Source organism: Mus musculus, chromosome 14 (genome assembly GCF_000001635.26).
Source record: "Mus musculus strain C57BL/6J chromosome 14, GRCm38.p6 C57BL/6J".
NCBI classification, from domain to species: Eukaryota; Metazoa; Chordata; class Mammalia; order Rodentia; family Muridae; genus Mus; species Mus musculus.
This window is the reverse complement of record NC_000080.6, coordinates 51643132-51659048: the sequence shown is the minus strand read 5'-3', so window position 1 is coordinate 51659048 and position 15917 is coordinate 51643132. Positions and strand designations below refer to the sequence as shown.

Here is a 15917-nt window from a genome sequence, read left to right as displayed (position 1 = left end):
GACAAGCCAGAATCTCCCAGGCAATAACTCTAAGCAGGTAAAATTAAGAAATCTAATACTTATTTTAAAAATAGTAGTATTGTTTAACGATTTGTTGATATAAATAAGAGAAAGATCTCCACCTGGTAGGGGACAGGAGATGAAAAGTCTACTGGACATCGAACAACAGGAAGTATCAGGTTTATTGAGAGACCTAGGCTCAAAGAACTAAGTTAGAGAATGACTACACAAAATCAGGTGTCATTAACTGGCCTTACTAAATACCCACAAAGGTACAGAAAGCATAAACATCCATAAACACACATACACAAACACTCACACATGCAAAATCATAAGGGAGCAAAAAACAATGAAGAATCTGTCATGCTAGAAGACCAAATAATTTAGAACATGCAGAGCAGATGTTTCGACTGAGAAAGTCAACTCTAGTATTCTTAGTAGAGAAATAGAAACCTCTAGAGAACATTCTTCTTGGTCAGAATGAGGGGTATATATGGAAAAATTTTTTCATGAAGCCTCAAAACTCTCACATCAAACCTGAGATTGTGAGAAGCCTTTCCTACATCCCTGCTCATTCAGCCAGCTCCAGACCACAAGGCCCAGCAACTTCTACTATAACAGCACTCAAAGAAAATAGGATTGGCAAGCTGCTAGTCAGTCAGTGTGAATCAAAATCTACATGGGAAACGGTGGGGGTGGGGGTGGAGGACAAAAACTTCCAAAAGGCAACAATGAAATCCACTTATTTGTCAATTCCACTAAGCTATCATCCCTGCAAATTACTTCCTACCTGGAATCTCACATGATCTCCATAAAGCAAATGGGCTACAAGCCTTTACATCTTCCTTCAAAGCTCTCTACTATTCTAAAGAAAGGCTCCAGCCCAGCACCGTTCAAACTTAATAGCATGTAGAGTTGTGATGTGTAATCAACTAATCTCCCCTAGTGAACTGCAGATTATAGCAGGGCAGAAAAACTTGTTTGCTAAACATGCAGTTTCTTGAAAAAGGCTACCTCCAGAGAAAGCCTTGTAGATGATCACCTAAATAAACACTTGGAGGAGACAGAGGTGAGTGCCTGGATAAGTTGGTGGACTGTTACATTGGATTGTCTATATGTATGGTTAGCCATGAGGGCAATCTGCCTCTGATACACATCATCCTACCTGCTGCTGCTTTGCACTTGGGATGTATGTTCTTGCTGGTCTCATCACAGAACTCTTTTCTTCACCAAAGGATGCCTCCTGGTCAGCCTGCTCTACCAGCAGCTTTCTGTTCTCATTCAGCAACATCCTTACTTTTTTCTTCAATTGATTGCATTTTTTCAGGAGGTGGGTGTGCCTGATGCTGAACCACAAACAAATAAAACATAAATGTTGATTCCCAGCTATCTTCGATTTGCCTGCCACTCTTCCAAATATTATGATCCCTGCAAGGGCTCTGATCCCCAGACAGCCCGAGACTAGAGTCCACAGTATATCCATAAGTACCAATAAGAGGCAGGTCAAATCCAGAGACCAGCCACATGTAACAAGACTCAAAATATTTCTGATAACCGTACACCAAGAGTGTTCCATATACATCACAGAAGAGGAAAACTTCCTCATGGTTGCTCATATGTGTGTAGTACCAGAAAACCATCAGTAGGGAGAGGCCAATGCCCTCTTAGGGAGAGAGAAGACCCAAAAGGTATAAACTCTTTCCATTTTTTGTCATGGATCCCAGATCTTGTAATCTGCTGTCAGAACCCTAGAAGTTCAGGGTTGCTTGAGTTTCCCAGCATGGTGGAAATGGTTTCTATGCAGAAGATCCTGAATTTGGAAGAATAAAGACTGGAGGGTCTTGGACAATATTCACACTTAGGAAAACTGAGTCCAAGAGGTACAAATCCAAGACCCATGTCTCAATGGAGGGCTCCTATTAAGAAACAGAGAGTATAGAACTAGAGCTCTTACTTTTGTACAAAGTCCTAGAAGGCCACAACCATTCCCTGTCTAGTGCTGGGTCTCAGCTGTGTCTGGGACTCACCTGTAGGAATCGTTATCTTCTATGAATTCCTTGTACTTGTCAATAAAATCACTTATTGACTGAGTAATTTTTTCCATATCCAACATTGTCTTCTCATGTTGTGATTTAATGATGGTGAATTCAGTGTTCATCCTGTGGTAGAGCATGGCTCAAAGAGCAAATATCCTCTGAACTAAGCAATCAAGTATCATGTGCAAAAAGGCTGTATCTGGAATTCCCAAGGAAATTGTATGCCACATCCTTGCTCCTTCCAACTGGGTCCTATTGGTACTGATTAAACTTATTATCTTGGGCAGAGGACAGCAGAGCCAGGGGACCAAATGGAGATAGTTGACTCTCAAGAACTCTTAGGTGAGCCTAAAGGAATACACTAGTTCTGTGAAATGTTTCTACTAGACTGTCCCACAGGCTTTGGTCCTCAGTTTTAAGGCTTTTTTCCCTCTTAGTTTTAAGGCAGGGATAATCCTTTGTTCATATTGCTACATGAGTTCTCAGAGGGCATAACTAGTATATAAAGGAAAAGGCTTTATAACACTTCCTACTCCAGGAGAATCCTATGTGACACCAAGTTAAACACAGGGAATAAAGAACCCTGATGATCAATTTGGGCCTCTAAGGGCTCAACACTATCATGCCCTACAAACTGTCCATCACACAAATCCTCAGACCCCATCAAAGGACCCACAACCCCAGATCCTGAACAATACACACACAACTAACTTCACACACAGAAAAAAAATTAAAATGCCAAATAAATCCAGGTAGGTTCCATAGTCTCAGAGTACAATGAATAAAACAAGAGTAAAGCAGTAATGGCCTGCAGACATTGCATTCTTACACAGTAAGGCAGCTATTGTGACCAGGTCCTTCCAGCTGTTGACAGAACCAATCAGACTCCAAGCACCTCAAGGCCAAGTACAAAAGAGGATGACCATAGAACCCACAGCACTTATCTCATCCAACAATTAAACAACTGTCAAGACTTCTTACAATGAATGTGAGAGATGACACACTCCATTCATGGGAGAAAATGTGGGTCAACAGAGAGGGCACAATACAGTCAACAAGATACTGGGCATAATTTTACCTGTAGTTCAAATCAGTATTCATGTCAATGTCCAAGATTCGAAAAAGTTCTTCCCGCTCAGCATTTATCTTCCTGATATAAAATTTCATATCTTCTAGTTTATTCATATTCTTCATATGATTAGTGATGTTGCAACTTTGGGATGATGTTTTCCCAGCAGACACTGAAGATAGATAAACACAAATGCATTTGCATAGTTGATGGCCCAGGGCAGGGGAGACCATTCTGAGTCCCAAAGAAAAGGTTGAGGAAGAGAAAAGCTAGAGACAGGATTAATCACTGAAAAAGCAGAAAGGCTATATTTGAGCTGGTCTGCTAAGCTATATTCCTCTTCCCAACCACCACTGTTGGTCCCAACTACCACCACAGTCCTTATAGCATTCCCCCTTGCCTTGAAATCCAAAAGCTGCCTCAGACATAAAGGTTTGGGGAACATTTCCAGCTCATGTCATATGTTATGCCAAGAAAACCTGAAGTTCATAGTGCTTAGCAAAGGTCAACCTGGACTGTACAAATTACTGCATTGTAGACTCCTGGCCATCACTTCTCTAATATCTGTCTTCCTGAATTCCCAAGTGCAGGCATGAGGATGCTGGCGGTTGTACCATAATACTTTACTCATCAATACCTAATCATGTGTGTTCAAACTCAAAGTGTCTGAGACCTCAACACATGACCAGGTTAGAATCCTTCTCTGTTCTCTGCATCAGAGACTCATGTATCCTACAATAATCTAGAAGATGAAGTGCTTCAACTCCCTACCAATAAGTGATACATTGTTATTCTCATAGTGCCTTCTCAGGGCAGTCTTTGACACTAAATGAAATTAAGTAGCTCCCAGAAAAATAGCTGCAGGCTTGTCAATTCCTGGCTCTGTCAAATGAATTATCAGAAATTCTAGACTCTTGGTCTGTCATTAAGAAAGTCCAAGGCTCCAGCTTGTAAGATCTACTCAGGGAAGGCTAGCTCAAGCCTACCTGTTCCAGAAATTTCCCCAACTCTGCCAAGGACTCACCGTGTCTTCCCCAGAATGATTTCATTCTTCCTTTTTCATAAGAAAGGATGCCAAATTCCTTCTGCCTTGGTCTGGTCTCTCCTTGATCGCCATTCTCCCTGTGAAATAACCTGAGCAGCCGGGAAAACATGCCTGATAGAGAATAAAAAAGGCACTGAAGGAATATCCCACAAGCAGCTTTTGTAACCACAACACAGGTGACGTCACAGAAGATTCTAGTTCTCTCATAGATACAACAGATGGTCCAAGGAAGGCATTACTTATGATGTCACTGGGAAAGGCTAAGGCCTATTTGATAACTAGTTCTCCCCAAATTGACCAGTTTCTGTTGTGCATTTCCTAGAGCCTCTCCTGTGACTTGGGAAATACCCTTAGCAACCTCTCCTTCCAAATTTAAGAGATTTCTCATCTGCTTCATTAGAAGACAAGTGCTTTCGATGAAAAGCATTGATTAGGACCCTGAAATGCATAAGAAGTTTTTGTTAGCACCCAAATCTCTAGGGACAGTGAATATAAGAGCTATTTCTCAATAAGAAATATACCACCTGAGTAAATTCATGTGACATACAGTCTACTTCCCCAGGATTTCCCTGTTTCACAAAGGCCAATATCTTTCTCCTACACCTTTAATTGTATAAAACCTGGATAATATTTTCTTACTGTGCTTATCTTGATAGTGGGCATTGTTCCCACATACATGTCCATGTGATTCACAAAATCTCCTGTTTACAATCCCATCTTTTGCAAGGAAAACTCCCCTTTATTTGGAATATAGGGGCTCAACATCAGGACAAATATAAAATGGTAATCTTTCTGTCCTATCTTCAAAATATTAACTTGCACACCCTCCCTTTCTCAAATACAACCAGACAATTAAAGTGGGCATCAGTGAGCAAAGTTCAACCTGGACTATACAAATTACTGCATTGTAGCCTCCTAGCCATCACTTCTCTAATATCTGTCTTCCTGAATTCCCAAGTTCAGGCATGAGGATGCTGGGGGTTGTACCATAATACTTTACTCATAGCAAACATGAGTTACTCCCTACTCAGGAGGTAGGGCAGGGAGTGGAATGGCCTGAGTTCAGTTTAAACTTCAATTTTAATGGGTCCATAAGTTCAGGATGGAGTCCCTTTGGCTTTGTCAGCTGAGGCTTCTGCATTCTTATGCTGGGTGTGCTGAATGTGTGCTATAATGCAACCTGCCCTCAGGGATGCAAAATCATATATGTCTTTTACGGGAAGACATCTGCCTTTGACTACCATCTGGAGCCACACAATACCAATATGCAGAGCTCAAAATCGGGGGGGGGGATTGTTGATGCCTTAGAATTTGAGGGCGTTTTCTTACAAAATGGGGCCCATATTGTGCCAATGTGATTTTTCCTTTGATTTTTCACTAATGGTGGCTTGGTTGTTTCCTGGCCTAAAGGATTTTGGACCCACCAAGAAGGGGCCTACTCCTTACATGCTCTTTTTTTTTTTTTTTTTTTTTATCAAGAAAAGGATTGTTGCAGAATCATTACAGGCAACAGGAAGGTCAACTAGGCTGCTCTTAGGTCCAGCTCACCTGGTACAGGACTGAAGACCTGAGGTATCTGGGGAAAGGAAGCAACACACAGAATCACACAGCTCCCTCTACGGCAACTGCTAGAACTGTAATAGGGTATTCTGTTGTTTTTTTATTATAAATACATATAAAGCTAGCCAGAGGCATGCCTTTAATCCCAGCACTCAGAAGGTATTTTTAAAAATGTTAGTATTCCTATTATTTCCTTTGATTTTTGTTGTTAACTCCCCCAGGTATTTGCACTGTACCTAGAACGTTAAGCCCATGCTCTGTACAGTCCTATCATTCATGTTAGTCAGGAGTGGTTACTCCTCAGATGATCTCATTACTCACTTTCAAAGAAGGAAAACAGTCACAGAGACATTAGTTACCTTGTATGGTCTCATGTAACCAACCCATCATGAGAAGTGAATTGCATAATTTTGCACTGGTATCCATAAGTGAAATTCAGAAGTTCTTTCCTCGTTGGGTCTTTGTGTGGCTCTGGTATCAGTGTAACTGTGGCTCCATAGAGCACATTGGGTATCATTCCTTTTGTTTCTATTTTGTGGAATAGATTAAAGGGAATAGGTATTAGGTCTTCTTTGAAGGTTTGAAAGAATTCTGCACTAAACCCATCTGGTCCCGAGCTTTTGTTGGTTGGGAGATTTTACCCATTGCTTCTATTTCTTTAGGGGTTATGAGACAGTTCACATGGTTTATCTGATCCTGATTTAATTATGGTACCTGGTACTGTCAAAAAAATTGTCCATTGCATCCAGATTTTCCAGTTTTGAGTACAGTTTTGTAGTAGGATTTGAGGGTCTTCTTTCTTTCTTTCTTTCTTTCTTTCTTTCTTTCTTTCTTTCTTTCTTTCTTTCTTTCTTTCTTTCTTTCTTTCTTTCTTTCTTTCTTTTTATTAGCTTGGTTTCTGTCATTATGTCTCCCTTTTCATTTCTGATTTTGTTAATTTGGATACTGTCTCTGTGCCATTAGGTTAGTCTGGCTAAGGGATTTTCTATCTTGTAGATTTTCTCAAAGAATCATCTGGTTTTGTTGAATCATTGTATAGTTTTTTTGTTTCTTTGGTTGATTTCAGCCCCGAGTTTGATTACTTCCTGCCATCTACTCTTCTTGGATATATTTGCTTCTTTTTGTTCTAGAATTTTCAGATGTTCTGTCAAACTGCTAGTGTATACACTCCCCAGTTTCTTTTAGGAGGTACTCAGAGCTATGAGTTTTCCATTTAACATAGTTTTCTTTGTGTCCCATAAGTTTGGGTGTGTTGTAACATTGTTTTCACTGAATTTTAAAAAGTCTTTAATTTCTTTCTTCATTTCTTCCTTGGCCTAGTTATAATTGAGGAGAGCATTGTTCAGCTTCCATGTGTATGTGGGCTTTCTGTTGTTTTGGTTGTTATTAAAGACCAGCCTTAGTCTGTGGTGACCTAATAGGTTGCATGAGATTACTTCAATTTTTTGTATCTGTTGTGGCCTGTTTTGTGAATGATTATATGGTCAATTTTGTAAAAGGTGCCATGAGGTGCTGAGAAGACGGTATATTCTTTGCATTTAGGATGAAATGTTCTATAGATATCTGATAAATCGATTTAGATCATAACTTCTGTTAGTTTCACTGTGTCTCTGTTTAGATTCTTTATCCATGATCTGACCATTGATGAGAGTGGCTTACTGAAGTCTCCCTCCAGTATTGTGTGAGTTACAATATGTGCTTTGAACTTCAGTAAAATTTATTTTATGGCTTTGATTTCCTTTGCAATTGGAGCATAGATGTTCAGAATTGAGAGTTTATCTTGGTAGATGTTTCCTTTGATGAATATGAAGTGTCCTTCCTTATTTTTTTTGAAAACTTTAGGCTGAAAGTCGATTTTATTTGATATTAGAATGCCTACTTCAGCTTATTTCTTGGGAACATTTGTTTGAAAAATTGTTTTCCAGATTTTAATTCTGAGGTAGTATGTGTCTTTGTCAGTGAGCTGCATATCCTGTATGCAGTAAAATATTAGGTCCTGTTTACTTTTCCACTCTTTTACTCTATGTCACTTTATTTGGGAACTGAGTCCACTGATGATTGAAAAACACTCTGGAAATCAGTTTGGTGGTTCTTCAGAAGAGTAGACATAGTACTACCTGATGACCCAGCAATACCACTCCTGGGCATGTACTGAGAAGCTGCTCCAACATGTAATAATGACACATGCTCCGCTATGTTCATAGCAGCCTTATTATAATAGCCAGTAGCTGGAAAGAACCCAGATGTCCCTCAACTGGGAATGGATGCAAAAAATATGATGTAATTACACAATGGAGTACTGTTCAGCTATTAAAAACAACGGATTAACAAACAAGCAGGAAAAACCAAAGTGGGGATACATTGGTCTTTCTTAGAAGGGGGAACAAAATACCCATGGGTGGAGACAGAGAGACAAAGTATGGAGCAGAGACTGAATGAAAGGTCATTTAGAGGATGTCCTATCTGACTAACCATTCCCTATAGTGTCACTACACCCAGGTGCTATTGTGGATGCCAACAAGGGCTTGCTGACCAGAGCCTGGTATAGCTATCTCCTGAGAGACTTTGTCAGTGCTTGCAAATACTGAGGAGGATGCTCTCAACCAACCATTGGACTGATCACAGGGACCACAATGGAGGAGATAGAGAAAGGACCCAAGGTAGTGAAGGGTTTTGCAGCCCCATATGAGGAACAATATGAACCAACCAGTACCCCCAATGATCCTAGGGACTAAAGCACTAGTCCAAGAGTACACATGGAGGGAACCATTTCTCTAGCTGCATATTTAGCAGAGGATGGCTTTGTTGGTTATCAATGAGAGAAGATGTCCTTAGTCCTGTGAAGGCTCAATGCCCTAATGTAGGGGAATGTCAGGACCAGGTAGCTGGAGTAGGTTGGTCAGTGAGCAGTGGGAGTGAGTAGGGGATAGAGGGTTTTCATATGAGAAACCAGGAAATGGGAAAACATTTGAAATGTAAATAAAGAAAATAATTAACTAAAAATATTTTAAAAATAATAAATAAAATGAACTTCTAAATTATCCAGAGATTATGAGACTTGACAAGATCTTGGCTAATCTTCCTAACCTGTGTGTCATTGTATAAATCAAGATAGGTTTCTTTGTGTGCTGGGGAGGGTAGTTGAAGGAAACAATTTTAATTTTCATCTGGAGGTGGCTTATTCCCTAAGGATGAGGATGAATTCTGACCTTGTCTGTCAGGAATGGCACCGAACCATACATTGTTGTCCTGTTTCCAGGCTGCAGAGCCCCACTGGTTTCTGAGCCTTATTGGCTATTTGCTCTTCTCTACAAACCCTGCTCTCTTTTGGAGTAAATTGTCCCCCATTATATGTACTTAATTTTGTGTTCTGTCTTCCTACAGGATGTTGAGTAACTGCTTAAGTATTTTCAGGACAACTAATATTAGTGCTTTTATATAAGATTGAGTGGGATTATCATTTCAAAATCTGCACATGATCTCCAGAAAACAAAGAAAAGGAGTCAATTTGATAATCCAGAAATAAAATAACATGGGAAAAGCTTAAAAACCAGTGAATGAATTCTTTGCAAACTTCTATGATAGTGAAAGACTGTGGAAATCCCTAGGAATTGGAATATGAAGTGAGACTTAGTACAAGGTCAAAGGGCACAGATATCAAATGTTGAAAAAGCTTAGAAGACAGATAGGACAAAATATATTGAGTCCAACTGATGCTGGTGAGTCAATTAACAATTCAGAGAACATTGGCTCTGAACAATGGCCTCCCTGTTCCTTTCCTTTCAAGTAGGAAAGTACTTGAAAGGAAAGGAGCAGGGAGGAGAGGTACTTGGACAGGTCTTGAAGTTAGCCTTTGGTAAAAATGAGTAAAAATTAATTTTTCACAGTCAGTGCATTCATACAGGAAAGGGGGAGATGACTCAGCCACTAAAGGTCCTGAAAGGCCACACTGAGTTGGCATTCATGAACTCTCCATTATTCAGTAAGAACAACTGCACTTGATTAAGATGCTTACATGACCTTAACACCGAGCACTTCCCTCTTTGCTACTATCTGCCATGGTGGAGGATTTTCTCAGGGTTGTCTCTTCTGAGCTGTCAGGACAAAAGCAGGCTTTTCCTCTGGCATGTTTTGGTCTCAACAAAGTCTCCCCTCACCAGCCAGAAAATCTCTTCTTGAAATTTCAGCCTCATTGTGAAGTAGCAAGAGAGTGGAAACAATCTATGACAGTACAGATGAGACCTTTGGAAGGCAATGTGGGTTAGATAATGTCATCAGAGTAAATTCTTGCCTTTTGCAAAACCCTTCTAAACAAATGGTTCCCTAGGATAGTTTCCCACCCAGAGAGCAGGATAGCATGCGGCTTATGTGTTTGCAAGATGGTGTGTGGGAGACAGGCAGCTGATTTTAGATAGTCTTAAGTAGCCAGGGCTGGTCTTGTACAAAACCCACTAATGTGGTCAAGGTTGATTTGGATCCCAATAGCCACCTAAATATTTGAGTATCAATAATTAAGAACCACTTCTTTATTTCTAAAATTAGTAAGTGCTTCAAGTCTAAAATAGTTTACCTTTACCTTCTCTTAAGTCAGTATGTAAATAATGGTATCATTGTGTAACGATGATTTAATTTTTCCCACCAAGAAATAGAATGTTGCTTTCTTTTTCTTTGACCTAAATGGTTAAATGGAACTAATGATGGAAATCTTCTGTCAGAGTTCCCTCCCTAAAGAAAATTCTTTTGATTCCTGACTAAGGAACAGAGTGTGGTGTGTGTTTCTGGTTGAGGCCTCTTATCAAGTTAAGGAACTAAACTAGATTTCCTGTATAGAAACCCATAAAAGTGTGCCATCTTGTATCAAAAGTTTCTTCTGAGTGTGATGAGAACAACGGTTTTTTTTTTCCACAGAGATATTGTCAAGACTGAAGCTTCTGTGTGCAAAGCAGAGAACTGCTGTACCTTTACCATCTCAATCCATGACTCAGTTTATGTTCAAATAATGTATGACCTTATTAGTGATGCAAGGTGGATGAATACCTCCTGTGTTCTCCTCATGGGAAGAGTCTAGACCAGAGTGAGATTATTTTTCTCTTTCTGTCTCTCTCTGTGTCCCTGATGTTTCTGTGTGCCTCTGTCTCTCTGTTTCTCTCTTTCTCTGTCTATCTCTGTCTCTATCTCTCTCTCATGGTGTTTTTGAGACAGTGTTTCTGTGTTTATTCCAAGCTGGTCTCTACCTCACTCTATACACCAGGCTGTCCTTGGGAGATTCAGGTAAAATCATGCACCATAAATGCCTACTGCCTGGTTCTAAGAAATCATATATACCTTAAAGTATAGTGGAAGTTCATTGTAACAGTGACTGGAGCCTTTGTTCATTTAATCTAGATAGGGAGATTAGAAATTACGCTCTTTGGTATCTCCAGAGTTAAAAAGGATTATCCTGTGCTTCCTCCTTTTCTGAGTTCCTTCTTCCTTTCCTGTATCCCTCCCATGTTCCCTCTCTCCAGCCATACTTTCTTCCTTCTTTCCTACCCACCTTCCTTACATCCTTCCTTCCTTTCACCACGTTTATTAATTTCCTTCTTCATTTGCTCTTGTTTCTTTTTATATCTCTGTTTATTTCATTATTTCTTCCTCTAATTAAATTTGTGAAAAATTTTGAGACTGCTTCTCACACTATGGCTCAAGTTGGCATAAATCTCATAATAAAACTATGCCTAAGATTTCCAATTGGTAGAATTATAGATAAGGGACAAAATGCCTCATAAGATTTTTCTCTTTGGATCACTACTTGGCTTTCATTTTCATAGTATTAGTTTATGTGTCCAGGCTTACAAATTATTGAAAAAATTACTTTTCTTTGTCTCCTCCCCACTTCTGTCTAATTTGTGGTTGAAGTTATTTATTACTTTCTGAATCTTCTTCAAAAGTTAAGGTCAGAATGATGAAGAAGTCTACAGCATTCACAGATGGGAGGAAAACAGGAGGAAGCAATATGATGTAAGACAGGGCTTAGATGCAGACACAGGAAAAAAAGAAAGGTGAGTGGACAATTGAGTGAGGTGAGAAGAGGTTGAGTAAAAGTGTCATGCCAGTCTGTACTTCCTGGTGTGGACCACGTTGCTATGACTGTAAGCAGTTGACCTCTGGAGAAAGTGAGTGAAGCATGTACACACATATGTCTACTTTTATATTTTTTCCTGCTTTTCTTTTAAACCCATAGTAATTTTGAAAGAAGAAAAAAGAAAAACCTAACAAGGGTGAACAAAATGAAAAAGCATTACTATAGAAATCATTCAAAGTCCTTAGTGATTGGAGAAGTGCAAATCAAAATGACCCGGAGATTCCAGGTTACATCCATCTGAAATGCTAAGATCTAAACCTACACTGACAGTACATGTTGGCAAGGATGTGGAGAAAAAGGAACATTCCTCCATTGCTGGTGGGATTGGAAACTTGTAAAAACCACTCAGGAAATCAATTTGGAGGTTCCTCAGAAAATTGAAAATATATCTGCCTGAAGATCCAGCTTTACCACTCTTGGGTATAAACCCAAAGGATGCCCCACCATACCAAGGGGCTACATAGTCCACTATGTTCATAGAAGCCTTGTTTGTGATATCCAGATGCTGGAGAAAACCCAGATATCCCACAACAGAAGAATGGATATAGAAAATATGGTTCATTTACACAGTGGAATACTACTAAGCTACTAAGCACAAGGACATCCTGAGATTTGCATGTACATGGGTGGAACTACAAACTATCATACTGAGTGATGTAACTCGGACCCAAAAGACATGTATGCTGAGGGGCAGGATGACCCTGTAGCAGGACCAGCAGACACAATTAACCTGGATCCCAGAGACCTGTCAGACCCTGAACCACCAACCAGGCAGCATTCATCAGCATTTATGAGGCTTCAAACACACATACAGCAAAGGACTACCAGGTCAAAGTTCAGTCAGAGAAGATGCACCTAACCCTTAAAAGACTGGAAGCCCAAGGAAGGATAGGGCTAGTGGGGTGACAGTTATGGATAGCGTGGGAACTTCCAGGTAGAGATGGTGTCTGGATAGAGGTATGGGGTGGGGAAGAGTCAGATAGTAGACCTGGAGGAGGATAAAACCTGGAGTGTAAGAAGATGATAAAAAAAAACATAATGAAATAATTCAATTTACTCTACAGAAACCAACTTTTAGAGAGAAGACACCAAGCAATGAACTGTCAGAAAGTTGCTTGAACAGAGTGGAAGCCGCAGACATGATGAAGCATACTACGTTTACAAGAGATGACATCAATACATTAGTCAGTAGTGCTTCATGACAATGTTCTTTTAGGGGGGTTGGAGTTGTGCATAGAAGTTGAGGTCAGAGGTCGCTACTGGGAATCTGCCTCAAATACATTAACATTGTAATTTTCAAGAATAGGTCTCTCACTGATCAGGGACCTCAGCAATTGGCTACACTACCCAGTGTACTCAGGGATTTGCCTAGGTGTCGCCCACTGCTGTTATTACAGGTGCATGACTCCATGAGAAGCTTAAGATAGGGGTGATAGGACTCTGAACTCAGGCCTCAAGCTTTTGTATAATATTATGTACTGCCATGTATTATTACATAGGCTGTTATAGCATCTATTATGTGCACCTTGCAACATTGTCACAAATGCAAACAATGCAGTTCATAGAATTCTCTCTGTTCATCATCTCCCATCACACCGCATCCTTTATACTGACCATTTCTCAGAATATTCCCAGTAAACCTTTGATATCATCTTAATTTAAGTTTAGATTCAGCATGATTAGAGAAAATGTGCGGCATTTGTCCTTTCGATTTTGGTTCGTTTCATCTCTTTCACTGTCTTCCATTCGACTCCATTCTTCAGCAGATGACATAAGTGCATTCTGAATAACACTTCCCATTTCCCAATGTTTTGGTCTAGTAATGTGTTTCCAAGCAGATTCTATAATGTGGCTTTTTTGTACAGTGCTGCAGTGCACATCCTTGTATGCAAGCACCTCTACTGACATCAATCTTCCAGCTAAATGTTTAAATGTAGGATTGCAGCATAGAATGGCAGTTCTATTTCAGGACTTTGAGCATTCTCTAAACCAAGGTTTTCTCCAGCGGCTTTGCTAGTTTCCAGTCTTAGTGAATAGTGCTCCTTTCCTCACATCCTCCACACCATTTGTTGTTTGTTCCCTTAATTGTGCACATGCTCTCTGGAATGAGATTGCACGTTGGTGTGGTTTTCTTTAAATTTTCATTCCTTATATGCCTGAAAATATTGAATATGGTTCATTATTTATTCACCATTTCACTCCTTTTTGGAATCATCTGTTCATCTCATTTACTGTGAACCCCTGTATTACTAGAATTCTACCCAGAAACCTGTGTCCTTACCTACATCTTGCTGTGGCTTCTCTTAGGAATTTCTACCTATTATAATAAGATCTTTAATTAATAGTGATATGACTTTAGTCCAGTGTCACATCTTGGAATCTGATTTCTGTTCACACATATGAAGACCCACATGGCCAGGCACCATTTGGTAAGGGTTTCCTTTCTTCAATGTAAGTTTGACTTCCTTACTAGAACTCACATGCCTTTTCTATGTCAGGACAACTCATTCTGGGTGAAAAGGTCATGGGTACTTGGTTGAAGTCATATACTGTAAAGAGGAGTTCTGATCTAGTCATGCCTGAAGTTTTCTTGTAGTACCTGTCAACAGGAAACATTTTCCAAAGTTTTACTGAGTTCAGATTTGTAAAAATTCATCCACTAGGCACCAAGCTCCAGAAGTTTGAACCAGCCTTGCTGACTAATTTGAAGTGACCTTACTTTTCTTCTTACCTCACCAAGAGCACTTCCCTAATGAAAGTAGAGTTTGCAGGGATCTACATGTTCATTTTCTCTTTCTATCTTGTTTCTTTATACTTGCTCATTGCTTCTAAGTCTCAGGTATTTTGTTGAATGAGGTAGAAAGAATGTATACCCTGGTCCTGTTTCTTATTTTATACAGACTTTTTCTCTCTCCCATTACTATAATGTTGACTATGTTTGTTGAATAGAAGATTTATTAGGGTGAGGCATGTTTCTCCTATTCCTAGTTTCTTCAGGAATTTTATCATGAGGTGATGATGGCCATGTCCAATGCATTTTCTGCAGGTACTGAGATGACAATTCAACTATTAATTTTTGAGACTATTTTTGTGCTGAGATACATTTATTTGATTTACATCTATTGTATTATCCTTGCATAACTATATCACATTTTCATTGTGTGTATAGAACTTTATTTTTAAATTTATTTATTCTTTGAGATAGGGTCTCTCTATGAAACCCTGCCTGTTTTGGGACTCATGGGACCATATTGTCCTTAAACTCACAGATATCTGCCTGCAAGTGCTGCCTTTCAAGTGCAGAGATTAAAGTATTCTTATTCTACTACACCAGGCATTTCTTTGTTTGTTTGTTTGTTTTTTAAGACAGGGTTTCCCTGCATAGCTCTGGCTGTCCTGGAGCTCACTTTGTAGACCAGGATTACCTTGAACTGAATGCAGAAATTAACCTGTCTCTACCTCCTGAGTGTTGAGATTACAGGCATGCACCACCATGCCCAGCACACCACCATGCTTTTAAATTTGTTCTGGAATTCAATTTTCAACTGCTTGTAAAGCTCATATAACTTTCAGGGATATAGGTATTGCAGTTGTTGCGAACTGCGGTGATGGTGTTGTACTATTATCCAGTTTATACGAGGGGGAGGCAACCATGATTTTGTGGAATCTGATAGTGTTTCTTCCATTTCTGACTCATACAAACATTTGCTCTCCTTGAAAGATCTGTGGCAAAATATGATTGTGTATCTGTTTTGTTTTGGGCTTTTATTGCTTGGAAGACACTATCATGGCTTATCATTCTGTGTGTATTTGAGATTTCTGAGTATTGAATGGTATGGGAAGGACTTGAACTGGTGTAACACGAAGGGACATTGCAAAGAATCTCCATAAACACTACCCAAAATTAGTACTTGCCACCATGCCTCTCTTCAAGGAGCATTAGGTGGTCCAAAAATAGACTCAAAAATAGAAAGGTAGAAGGCTGTGGATATTTTGAATTCTTTTTATAGTGAGGAATTGTTCTGTAATCTTAAGAGTCCCATTACCATTTACAGAGAAGAAAGGGGACAGAAGTAATTGAAG

At 39.6% G+C, this 15917-nt stretch overlaps 1 protein-coding gene across 2 annotated transcripts in view; it reads right to left on the bottom strand.

Moving 5' to 3' along the window:
- Positions 1-15917, bottom strand: part of Gm5622 (predicted gene 5622) — a 110164-nt gene that overhangs the window by 3905 nt on the left and 90342 nt on the right. Inside the window, exons 2-5 of one of the 2 annotated variants that reach the window (XM_006519216.2) lie at positions 4130-4261; positions 3115-3277; positions 2028-2159; positions 1166-1346 (exon numbers count right to left, since the gene is read on the bottom strand). In XM_006519216.2, coding sequence (XP_006519279.1) covers positions 1166-1346; positions 2028-2159; positions 3115-3277; positions 4130-4261 — 608 coding nt within the window. The remainder of the gene's footprint in view (positions 1-1165; positions 1347-2027; positions 2160-3114; positions 3278-4129; positions 4262-15917) is intronic. The other variant, NM_001013816.1, reaches the window with a different exon arrangement.